The 13,780-nt window shown below is 38.5% G+C and overlaps 1 protein-coding gene across 2 annotated transcripts in view; it reads left to right on the top strand.

The window, feature by feature from the left end:
* The window catches only part of arhgap24 (Rho GTPase activating protein 24), a 182,144-nt gene that overhangs the window by 59,611 nt on the left and 108,753 nt on the right, over positions 1-13,780 (top strand). For both annotated transcript variants that reach the window (XM_067424711.1, XM_067424710.1), the window contains exon 3: positions 7,657-7,744. In XM_067424711.1, the coding sequence (XP_067280812.1) occupies positions 7,657-7,744 (88 nt within the window). The remainder of the gene's footprint in view (positions 1-7,656; positions 7,745-13,780) is intronic.

Raw genomic sequence — 13,780 nt, 5'->3', positions numbered from 1 at the left:
TTTGTAACTACACCTTTATGCAGCCAAAAAAAAGTATTTCCAGCGATAGACATTAAAAAGTGGCGGTGTATTCTGATTTCTGATTAATTTAATGTATTAGAGGGCGCTCTCAGCCAAGTGAGCTCAGCAGGCAATACAATGATATCTGCACTAAACTAAATCTTTGCCCTTTACTCAGTCACAGGCAACTGAAATCGTACAGTTTACTAGCCATTGGCTAACTAAATACATTTTTAGTCGCCTAGTGTGAAATTTTATATCGCATATGCGAGTGATTTACTCGCATATGCAATATCAAATTCGCAATATCAAATAGCGCCCTGTATATATTGTGATTGGTCATTTCCTCAATGTTTATATTTTGATTTTTTTTAGTATAATATATATATATATATATATATATATATATATATATATATATATATATATATATATATATATATATATATATATATATTTACATTTACATTTACATTTAATCATTTCGCAGACGCTTTTATCCAAAGCGACTTACAAAAAAGGGGAGAGTAATAGAAGCAACGGAACAGACAAGGCCAAAAACCTGTAAGAGCTGTAAGAAATCTTAATTAATTAGCACAATACACAACAATTTTTTTTTTTTTTTTTTTTTTTTTTTTTTAAGACAGACATCTACAACAAAAACTCACGTCCGCAAAGTGCCGAACACTGGATTTTGATAGCTATGATAACAACCCATTAGGACTAAGGCTGTTGCCTTATATATATATATATATATATATATATATATATATATATATATATATATATATATATATATATATATATATATATATATATATATATATAACTGTTAAAGCACCAACAATATTTAAAGCTGCAATCTGTAACTTTTTTTTGTTTTGTTAAAAATGACAACCAGCCAATGTTCAAAACGATCTCCCAACCTTATCGCGATTCACAATGGTAAGCTTTTACCAAAGTGCTATAATTTGAGTGGTACTGCATGGTAGATTTCTGCGGGAAATTCGAGCATGATGCCATTCGTCTTTGCGTCATTATGTCACATCTGTATACGTAAAGAAGGAGTCCGGCTGCCTGGCTATCGCATGAGAGGAGGCTGCAGGTGGCGGATCATTTACAGCCTCCTTTTCTCACAGCAACTGGAATAATTAAATGCATCATTTTGATGGTGGATTGTAATTCAGAAAGGTCCAAACGACAATTATCAGTGACAACTTTGAAGATTCAAAAGCAAAAGATCAGACTGTGCAGAAATTCAAATCTAGAGGCTAATACAATGCTAATACAAACTAAATACACATAGTCACACAATGCTGATGTTGTTAAAGGGATCCCCTGGTGTTGAGACTTGTATGGCTTAATGTAACATAAATGATGTCTCTTACTGAATTATGTAGTAGAAAACCCATGAAAGATCTACGTTATTTTAAAAATCGATTTTATATTTGGACCATGGGCGGCGCCATTTTGTTTGCGTTCTAGGTTGATGACGTAGAGTGGTTGAACTCCTCAATCAGCTGGCATTACCCGTTGCTATTTTTACCACAACGCAACTCGAAAATTGTTTCAGAGTTAAACAAAACCAATGAATTCCTTTGTAATTATACTTAAAACACACTCAAACATACATGTGCACACAAACTCACCTACACAAGTCACAAACAGATCGGCGGGCGCGCACACGACAGGCTCTGTCTGCTCAGTCTCCACGACAGGGGCTGAATCTGAAATCGACCCTATACCCTTAAATAGGGCATTATTTGAAGGGACGGACATTTGTAGTGTTGTCCGACACCATAGTGGACATGTTCGAGTGCAGTCATTCAGTCTCACGTTCACCGCAATAACGAGTGTACAGCCGATTTACACACAGCTGTCCGACTTCACGGACTCAAACATACATGTGCACACAAACTCTCTCTCTCACACAGACTCACACACACCCCAACAGATCGGCGCGAACACACACACACACACACACACACACACACACACACCCCAACAGATCGGCGCGAACACACACACACACACACACACGCACGCACTGCGTGCGCGCATACATAACCCTCAATCTATTCCCTGTGTTGATATCCTAGATAGACTGTTGATAGTAGATTAACTGTAATGCCTATGTGACCAGCAGAGGGAAATATCTAGGTAGGACGATGGGATAAAGTAACGTGAGGAAGAGAGGCAGGATGTTTTGGTGATGATGCATGCGATTGAGACAGAGCAGTCTGTCGCTGACCTAGGTGTGTGCGCGCCCGCTGATCTGTTTGTGACTTGTGTAGGTGAGTTTGTGTGCACATGTATGTTTGAGTGTGTTTTAAGTACAATTACAAAGCAATTCATTTGTTTTGTTTAACTCTGAAACAATTTTCGAGTTGCGTTGTGGTAAAAATAGCAACGGGTAACGCCAGCTGATTGAGGAGTTCAACCACTCTACGTCATCAACCTAGAACGCAAACAAAATGGCGCCGCCCATGGTCCAAATATAAAATCGATTTTTTAAATAACGTAGATCTTTCATGGGTTTTCTACCACATAATTCAGTAAGAGACACATCATTTATGTTATATTAAGCCATACAAGTCTCAACACCATGGGATCCCTTTAATATTAATAATTTGAGAACAAAGTTTTACAATAATAATACACAGAACAATATTATAAACGCAACACTTTTGTTTTTGCCCCGTTTTCATGAGATAAACTTAAGATCTAAGACTTTTTTCTATGTACACAAAAGGCCTGTTTCTCTCAAAAATTTTGTACACAAATCTGTCTAAATCTGTGTTAGTGAGCACTTCTCTTTTGTTGAGATAATCCATCCACCTCACAGGTTTGGAATATCAAGATGATTTGATTTGATTTGACAGCGTGATTAGGCTGGCCACAGTAAAAGGCCACTCTAATATGTGCCGTTTTACTGTATTGGGGGGGGGGGGATTAAATAATAAAGATTAAAATGGTTATGAACAGTGGATTGATTCATGATTCGGCGATTGGCGATCCGAATCATGAATCAATACGCTGTTCATAACTATTTTAATCTTTATTTGAGGATTGAAAACAAATGTGGAAGAGAAAGCAATGCTGAATAAAGTCGTAGTTTTTGTTATTTTTGGACCAAAATGTATTTTCGATGCTTCAAGAGATTCTAATGAACTAACTGATGTCACATATGGACTACTTTGATGATGTTTTTTTTCCCTTTCTGGACATGGACAGTAAAGTGTGCATACACTTGCATACGCTCTCGGACTAAATATAAAATATCTTAAACTGTGTTCCGAAGATGAACGGAGGTCTTACGGGTGTGAAACGACATTAGGGTGAGTCATTAATGACATCAATTCATTTTTTGGGTGAACTAACCCTTTAATGTTGTGGACCCTCGTCCTCGTCGTGTTGTGGTCAACTGATGTGGTTACAATGTGGTTTTTGCGAGATTGAGCTTCAGATGATGCTCCTTCATCCAAGCAGAGATGTCTTAAAGTTGTGTTTTTAGAACGCTGTGTCGTGCACAAGAAAAAGACGCAGCAAAAGACACGGATGCGAGCGCAATGGTTAAAGACGTCAGTCTAGCGCAGGTTTACATAGAAAAAAAATGGAAAAGTAGCACAGTTCAATGGAAAAACGTTACTGTGTAAAGTTCTTACTGTGGTAAACAAAAATATGTAGGTCACTGCTTGTTTTTGGCCAAATGTAGATCAGTGAAGATGTAGGTTCTAAAGTTGACATGCTTGAGTAATTCCAGCATGCTTTTGGCCATACTCCACTATATATATATATCATGATCATTGTTGTTGTTCAGCAAAGCAAATACTATTTCTTTCACATCTCTTAGCGTAGAGTAAGCAAGAAAGTGTGACAAGGACACGCATGGTTCCTCTGCTCTGAAATGGGCCAGGGTTTTGTTCCCTGCCTTTTGATGATGTCTTTCCATTTTTTTATTTTTTTTTACACATGATGGAAGGCCTCTGGGGACAACAAAAATGCCTTTAATTGAAAGGCTCGTGCATTTAGCATCCCACCCTCAAGCCTCCGGTTCTAAAACAGGAACCGCTGCCCACATCAAACTGATGACCTGCCTCATTGCGGGTTGAAATTTGTGCTATCTTCATGAGCCCCACCAATGTTTCAGCAGGTAGAGTTTCCGCCGCTTAAGAAGTTCGAGTTCAACTTGAGCATACTGTCAGCAGGATCCCGCTTTCAGATCTCGTAAAAGGTTTATGATGTTTTAACTGAGGCAAGTCACTGCACCACATGCAGAGAGACTTTAAAACCCAGAGGGGAAAAGGTCATCATGTAATGATAGTCATATGTGGCTGCTTTTTACTTATTTCACTCGTATTACCATTACAGGCTTCCACTTTCATCCAGGAACCCAATCTAGACCAAGTATTTTTATAAGGACTTGTTTACCGAGTCTTATATCTTAGTAAAATGATCCTAATGGTCTAAAGACTCCATGAAGTCTAAAAAATTACAACTGGCTTGGGACATTTTTGGACATTACTGCATGTTTATGATTTCTTTATGAAAACTCAAAGACTCATTATTAAAGCTACACTGTGTGATATTTTCCCCCATCTAGTGGTGTAAAGGTATATGACCATCCAGTGAATAATAGTTTCTGTTCCTCTCAATTCTGATTTCTTTTTAACTCCTACGGTGGCCGATTTAGTCCAAGATTAACATGGCAATCCCCCTCTTCACATTCAACACGGTGCCGTCGAGTGTTAAAACGCGAAAGGCGAAGCTTGAATTTACGGGTATGTCCCTCTTTGGCTAATGTACTTTCAAGATGGAGGGGCAACATGGCAACCGGCATTCGAACCGCTCACCCGTATGTATTTTCAATGGCATATTATAAACTTACGAGAATATTTTATTACTCGAAAGAAGTAAATATACATTAATGAGCACATATATTTTTGAAAGAACGAGTTGTTTTTAGCTAAGAATAAACTAAAAAAGTTACACAGTGTAGCTTTAAGGCAGACCTCAATATATTGCTTATATTTACAGTCAGGAATCGGATATTATACTATTTAGACAATACCATTCAAAATGTTTTTTTTTTGTTGTTTTTTTTTTTAAAAGAAGTATTTTAGGATCACCAAGGCTGTATGTGTTTAAAAAACATTTTGAAATAATTTTACAATTTACAATAACTGTTTTATTTTTGAAAATATTTGAAAATGTATTTTATTCCTGTGATCAAAGCTGATTTTTCAGCATCATTACTCCACTCTTCAGTGTCACATGATCCTTCGCAAATCATTCTAATATGCTGATTTGTTGCTTGAGAAACATTCCTTTATATTATAATGTTGAAAATAATTTTTGGAAGCATACTTTTTTCAGGATTCTTCGAATAGAAAAGTTAAAAGAACAGCATTTATTGGGAATACAAGTCTTTTGTAACATTATAAATGTCTTTACTACCACTTTTGATCAATTGAATGTATCCTTGCTGAATTCGTACTAGTTCATTCTAATGATGACATAGATAATGTCATGTAACCGAAGCCCTGGTGCAGAGATTTGAATAATGTATCAGCCACTATGTTAAGTATCCTTCTTAAATCTCTGCATTCTAAATGTTCTCGGTGTTTCCAGGCATGTTGAGATACTGGATACTGAACATATGCACTGATATTTGATAAGGATGTAACTGAGCTATGTTTTCTCTCTCTCTCCCAATGAAAATATGCCTTTTTAAGCCCCACTGTAGCACAGATATGAAATACTCTCCCTCAAAGGTGACTACTTTAGACCTCTGCAGTTGTTACCCTGCATACCGTAAATAACCCCAGTGTGCTAGTGCGTACTGTAATGCTACTATTAAGATCTGTATGAAAACATTGCTCAACACATGTTGCTTTCGTTGTGCCGTCTGGCCACGTGTGACTGTCAGTCATTTGTATCTTGATTTAGTCATTTAAATAGCGGGAAGTGACAGCTGGTGGTAAAATGGTGGGAAATCCCCTTCAAGCGTTTAGATTATTTAGGGTACAAAATAATAATCATCTCAATCAATGTTTTGATATACTACCCCCTTCTTAAAATGTAGACAATTTGAAAAGACCAAAAATTCGGACCACACGGGCCAGCCTTCACTCCCCACGTGCATCAAAGAGCCTTGGCCGCCCATGACCCTGTCGCCGGTTCACCACTGTTCCTTCCTTGGACCACTTTTGATAGATACTGACCACTGCAGACCGGGAACACTGCAGTTTTTGAGATGCTCTGACCCAGTCATACAGCCACAATTTGTCCCTTGTCAAACTCAAATCCTTACTCTTGCCTATTTTTCCTGCTTCTAAGTTTGATGATAAATGTTCACTTGCTGCCTAATATATCCCACCCCCATGACGAAGAGATAATCAGTGTTTTTCACTTCACCTGTCATAATGTTATGCCTCATCGTTGTATAATTTAAGTGAATTTATAACAATCTTCACTTTTATTGCACGATTAAGTGATCTCGATTCAAACACCCATTCAATAATGTTCCTAAGTCTGTGTGTCTGTTAAACCTTTGACTACTAGTAAGATCACATTATATTACCACACATGTTGAAATATACTATTGTAGGTGGTCAGAGTACAATAGACAGAAGATTAGCATTCTGTGCACTATACATAATGCATGGTATGGTAATAAGAAAAGTAAAAAAGACAAACAGAGAAATACAAACTAAAAGAGAAGACAACATTGCTAGAGGAGGGCGAGATGCCAGGAGGATAAAGAGACAGACAGATGAGAGCAATGGGGAAAATCATGCTGCTTTACTAGTGCTGTGGTGGTGATAACATGGCCCGTGTGGTGCTCTGATGTTGGGTCTATTTAAAGCACCAGTTCATCCAGCGCGTCAAACACTGATCTATAATGCCACAGCAGTCGCACTGCTGCTTAGGATCCGATTTCTACATAATAACAAGAGCTTTGTCGACTCTAATGCCGCCTGCGCTCTGTCATACAGACCCCCAAGGGATCCATCTGTAACCTCTGAACTGGCAGCGCTGCTGATTTCTGCCTTTTTTAATGCCTAAGTAATGCCCAGATGATGATGTAGGCTTCCACTTCTCATTCCTTTGCCTTTTACTCCGGGCAAAGAAATGAAACACTGAAAACTCTGCACAGCTGTTCTTAATGTTAGCTTTATACAAAATATGTATATGTGAGTATATAAATATATTTAGACACGCATGCGCACACACACACACACACACACACACACACACACACACACACACACACACACACACACACACACACACACACACGTGTGTGTGTATATATGTACAGTATGTGTGTGTATGTATATATATATATATATATATATATATATATATATATATATATATATATATATATATATGATGTAACCATTATTACATATATATTATTTGTATTGTATGTCAAATATATTCATTATTTTTTTATTAAATCAAAATATATAACTGAAAAGTAAGTCTCAATAAAGGGAATTTTCACATTTTAACAGTTTTTTTCTTCAGTCCAACAATTCTATTCTCCAAAACATCTGAGCTTTTTCCTTACTGTGGTTTATTTTTCTCGAATGTCTTGTTTTCCTCAGCAGTTTGTGTTTGACTTTTTTTTTTTTTTTGTTCCTCTAGGGCACCATTTTCCTACCTGGCAACAGAGTCACCGAACATCCCAGCAATGGGGAGGAAAGTGGAAAGTTCCTATTTGAAGTCATCCCAGGTAAGGAGAAACTTTTTTTTTCCATGTCTGGTTTTGCAATAGATTCTTTCTTTAGCTTTTATGATGGCACCCCAATGACCTCAGTCGCTGAGAAGAGGTCTTCAAAGACATTCATCAGAGATAATGAGAACAGAACAGCACTGGGCACCTCACTGACAAACACAGCTGAATCCTGCTCCAGACACATGCAACATATCACAGGAAGTCTGTGTCATTTCTGCTAAACAGTCTCTTGCATTTGTTAACAATTTTATAAATCTTCCAGGCAACTTGTCATGTAAACCAACCGGTGTGTTCTCAAATAGATACGTCTTTTTAAAAGGTTGGGGGTAATTCGTTTTTTTCTCTCCCAAATGCAGTTCAGTGATGAATGATGCTAGATCTACCACCTGCTGTAATTAGTTTACAGATCACACTCTTCTTTCTCTCTTCGGGCTCTGGTTGTGTTTGGAAAGGGTTCAGATAAAACACAGATGTCCCTCTCGTGCGGTGGATGATGAAACACTGAGGACAGATGAGTGCCTGAGGAGCACTACTTCCTGTTGAGTTCTGGGGAACGCTCTGATAACATACACACCTGAGATTGAAAGTAAATATATTACTTAAACAGAAATCTGCTTGTAAATGTGCTAACACACACATTCAACAGCACTGCTTAGAATCATTTTGCAGAAGTATATATATATATATATATATATATATATATATATATATATATATATATATATATATATATATATATATATATATATATATATATATTTTTTTTTTTTTTTTTTTTTTTTTTTTATTATTATTATTTTTTTTTTTTTTGCGGGGAAAAAAGTGTTCTCATTGCTTCATAAAATTAATGTTGAACCACTGGAGTCATGGATTTTTTGAGTACCCTTCTTGGCCTTGAAAGTGTTAATTAAATTGCTGTCTATGGAGGGCTCAGAGACCTCGGATTTGAGAAATTAATGATTTAATTTTTTTCTTTTTTTGTGAACTAACACATTAACATTTGTCAGAACAAGTTCAATTAGTTGTCTGTTAAGAATCATGTGAGATTCTTCAGTTATAGCTGTGTTGATGTATTTTGGAAACCTGAAGGGTATTTTTTCCCCAGTTAATTAAATATCACAAGGGCACATTAATTGAAAAAATATATATAATAGTGATGTGCACACTGCACAGGTAAATCATTTATAACAATGATGATTGCGTCTGGTTTCTGCGGTGACGTTCGCATTATCTTCTGCACTGGAATGAATTGTGTCCTGTCATCTGTGTTTGGTGAAGTACGTGAGCACACTGTGTCTTTGTTTCGCAGAGACCTTGATACTTGTGACCTTGTAGGAGGCAAAAAGTAAGTTTAGGTCTTTGTAATTTTACTTGGAGAAGCATTGCAGAGCTTTAGACCTTAATCTACGCTGACACTGTGGCATTTTTCATGAATAAGGCCTTTTTGTAGAGTAGATTAATGACACATCACTTGATACTGACCCTGTCATCCCGTTCTTTTTATTAGTGAAGGAGGTAAATGCTACTTTGTATCTATCACCGACATCGTCACAATCCCACGTGCTAGACGGGCAACTGCAGGCACGGGAATGCTAACGGATAGCTCCGCGTATTAAAGGGCTTCTTTGGCCTGTGTGTGTGTAGAAATCCATCCTGTCCTGTGTATCCCCAGCAGAGAGTCGTGAGAGTGTGCACTGTGCCAGAAAACAGCAGAAACTGAGATTTATAGCATGTTTTTAGCTCTTTGGAAATGCAGCACGACTCCAACTGTCCTGCCAGCGGACTGTGAAAAACCAGAGCCATTGTTCACCTTTTCAGTCTTAGATGAAGGCGTTTATGAGTTATTCCATGCTTACGTGCACTTTTCCATACAGTAGCGTTTTATCATTTTTATCCCGTTTATTCCATTGTTCATCTCAGCAGTATTTTGGAATGTTTTAAGCATAGTTTTTTTTTTTTTTTTTTTTTTGCTGCATAGGCCATGAAATCGCTTGTCCTTGAAAAAGGCTTTTTGGAAGTAATGTTGTAAAGCTTAGTTCATAAAACAGGGTTGTTAAAAGTGCATTTAATTTCCTCTTGTCTTTCATAAATACAGATGGGAGTGTTTTGTGTAGGGATAACATGGACTGCATATACGTTCAGTTCTCTTGCCATCTATTAATTTGGTTCTTTATCATGTAATTTTGACCCAAAACCTTCCTCTGCAGTGGCTCAGTGGTTCATGTAGGTTGGCTACAAACCGGAAGGTTGTTGGTTCAATCCCCGGTTCCACCTGACCAAGTGTTGAGGTGTCCATGAGGAAGACGCCTAACCCCAGCTGCTCCCGACGAGCTGGATGGCGCCTTACATGGCTGACATCGCCGTCGGTGTATGAATGAGAGAGTGAATGGGTGAATGTGAGGCAAGATGTAAAAAAAGCGCTTTGGTGGCCATGGGTCTGTTGAAAGCACCATATAAATGCAGTCCATTTACCATTCCTCAGAGCTGGTTTAAATGTGCTTTTTTTGTTAGGGATGCAGTGATATTAAAGGGATAGTTCACCCAAAAAGGACAATTCTGTCATAATGTACTCAAACTCATGTCATTCCAAACCTGTAAGACTTTCGTTCACCGTTAGAACAACAATGAAGATATTTTTTATCTCTATTGACAGCTATGCAACTACCACTTTACACTTCAAAAAGTCAAGTCACGTCATGTTTATTTATTTAGCTTTTTTTACAGTACAGATTGTTTCAAAGCAACTTTACAGTGGTAACAGGAATAATGCAAAAAAAATGATTTTGCGAAAACCTCATTGGTTCTTGAGGAAGCTCAAACGTGCTGCGTAACACGAGAATGAACCTCATTGGTTCTTGAGGAAGCTCAAACGTGCTGCGTAACACGAGAATGAACCTCATTGGTTCTTGAGGAAGCTCAAACGTGCTGCGTAACACGAGAATGAACCTCATTGGTTCTTGAGGAAGCTCAAACGTGCTGCTTGACACGAGAACGAACCTCATTGGTCCTTGAGGAAGCTCAAACGTGCTGCAAAACATGAGAAGGAACCTCATTGGTTCTTGAGGAAGCTCAAACGTGCTGCTTGACACGAGAACGAACCTCATTGGTCCTTGAGGAAGCTCAAACGTGCTGCTTGACACGAGAACGAACCTCATTGGTTCTTGAGGAAGCTCAAACGTGCTGCTTGACACGAGAACGAACCTCATTGGTCCTTGAGGAAGCTCAAACGTGCTGCGTAACACGAGAATTAACCTCATTGGTTCTCTAGGAAGCTCAAGCGTAATGCGTAACACGAGAATGAACCTCATTGGCTCTTGAGGAAGCTCAAACGTGCTGCGTAACACGAGAATTAACCTCATTGGTTCTCTAGAAAGCTCAAGCGTAATGCGTTACACGAGAATGAACCTCATTGGTCCTTGAGGAAGTTCAAACGTGCTGCGTAACACGAGAATTAACCTCATCGGTTCTCTAGGAAGCTCAAACGGGATGTGTAACACGAGAATGAACCTCATTGGTCCTTGAGGAAGCTCAAACGTGCTGCTTGACACGAGAATAAACCTCATTGGTTCTTGAGGAAGCTCAAGCGTAATGCGTTACACGAGAATGAACCTCATTGGTCCTTGAGGAAGCTCAAACGTGCTGCTTGACACGAGAATAAACCTCATTGGTTCTTGAGGAAGCTCAATCATGCTGCGTAACACGAGAATGAACATCATTGGTTCTCTAGGAAGCTCAAACATGATGCGTAACACGAGAATGAACCTCATTGGTCCTTGAGGAAGCTCAAACGTGATGCGTAACATGGGAATGAACATCATTGGTTCTCTAGGAAGCTCAAACGTGATGCGTAACACGAGAATTAACCTCATTGGTTCTCTAGGAAGCTCAAACGTGATGCGTAACACGAGAATGAACCTCATTGGTCCTTGAGGAAGCTCAAACGTGATGCGTAACACGAGAATGAACCTCATTGGTCCTTGAGGAAGCTCAAACGTGATGCGTAACACGAGAATGAACCTCATTGGTCCTTGAGGAAGCTCAAACGTGATGCGTAACACGAGAATGAACCTCATTGGTCCTTGAGGAAGCTCAAACGTGATGCGTAACATGAGAATGAACATCATTGGTTCTCTATGAAGCTCAAACGTGATGCGTAACATGAGAATGAACATCATTGGTTCTCTATGAAGCTCAAACGTGATGCGTAACACGAGAATGAACCTCATTGGTTCTCTAGGAAGCACACGTGTGCTGTGTAACATGAGAACAAACTTCACTGGTTCTGAAGTTCTTGAATTAATCACCATTTTTGAAAGAATCATTTCAGGGAACGATTCAATGACTCAAAGATGGGCACTCTTTTCATTCTTGAACAAATTGGCTAAATGATTGAATGGCTCATGAAAAGAGTCAGTTGTTTTGTTCTTGAATGCATTACGCTGCGTCTGAAATCGAATACTTCCCTTCTACATAGAATGTCAATTCATAGGAGAGGCCATTTAAGGCCATGGGAGAGGATTTATGAATGAAGGTGATGCTAGTACATCCAAATTTCATTCATACTACACACATTCATACTATAAAACACCACATACGCCGATTTCAGATGTAGTGTTCGTGTTTTTGAATGAATCGGTTGAGTGAAATGACTGATTCTCTCATAAGTTCCCCCTGGTAACTATTTCACTCAAAGAGATACGAGATATTTTTGTACCATTGTGTAGTACCATGGCTTTTGGGATATGCAAAATAATATCGCATGAGCTAGAGACTCACGGATACACATTACTGAGCGATGCATAGCAACGCTTATCAACATAAATGACGTTATCTGTCAGTCAGGTCGAATCGTTCATTTAGAAGGTCCCACTGTGTAGTTTTAGGATTCCTTTCCAATTTCACAGGCCTGTTGCCTTGGATTTCAGACCAGCGAGAGGAAATAGAGTACCTCATGAAGGCAAAATTGGATTTTAATTAAAACCTTTTTTTCTTGAACGTTTTAATATGTGGGGTTGAAATTTGCTCCATCTGTTGCTGCAGTCCAACAGCTCGTAATATGTTTCTCTATCATGCAGACAAATCTACTGTCATAATAATGTGAATAATTACCTCACCGCCCGGCCCAGTGAACACCAGGAGGAAATATCAGGCCTGGTTTCGCAGAGCACGATGATCGCACCACAGCGTGACAAATTTCACTCCGAGGTTTCTGGAAAAGCGAATGAAAACAAACACCAAACTGACAGCATCGTTTCAAACCAGACATAAAATGTATCCCGCCTCATAATCTTGAATCATTTCCTCATCTGGAGCACTGTTTACTCACTGATCCTTTATTTATCAGCTTCTAATTTATTTATAGCTCGCCGACATCCAGTGAATCAGGATAATAATGGGGAACGGAGAAAAACCTGCAAACTGAAGAGCGTTTCTGCTTGACGTTCTGCAGGACGAGCTCTGGAATAGTGGAGCTGGAGCTGGAGCTGGAGTGAGTTGGTTTGTGGATGATCTGTCCTTTAGAGGACAGAAACCTGCGGATGAGGAACTGAATCTGTGTGGTCTGAACACCTGCAGAGTCATCAACTGAGACGGAGACCAAAATACCACACCTTTCTTTCATTCTTTGCTTATTCGTGCGTTCATTCGCTTGTTCGCTTGCTGGTTCAGTCCTCCATTCTTTTTGTCAGTTCCTTCATTCTCTCTCTCTGTCTTTCTTTGTTTATTTGCTTGTTCATTCACTTGTTCATTTGTAAGTTCAGTATTCCATTTTTGTCTCTTTCTTTCTTTCGTTTTCAATTGTTTGTTTACTTGTTCCTTTGTTCATTTGCTTGTTCATTTGGTTCATTCAGTCCTTCAATTTTGGCTCTTTCTTTCTTTCTTTCTTTCTTTCTTTCTTTCTTTCTTTCTTTCTTTTCTTTCTTTCTTTCTTTCTTTCTTTCTTTCTTTCTTTCTTTCTTTCTTTCTTTCTTTCTTTCTTTCTTGTTCACTTGTTCACTTGTTCATTTGTTCATTCGCTTGTTTGTTCAGTCTTCT

The sequence above is a fragment of the Pseudorasbora parva genome, chromosome 18 (assembly GCF_024679245.1).
Source record: "Pseudorasbora parva isolate DD20220531a chromosome 18, ASM2467924v1, whole genome shotgun sequence".
Classification (NCBI taxonomy): Eukaryota; Metazoa; Chordata; class Actinopteri; order Cypriniformes; family Gobionidae; genus Pseudorasbora; species Pseudorasbora parva.
The sequence above is the reverse complement of the archived record's forward strand: the minus strand, read 5'-3'. Positions and strand labels throughout refer to the sequence as shown.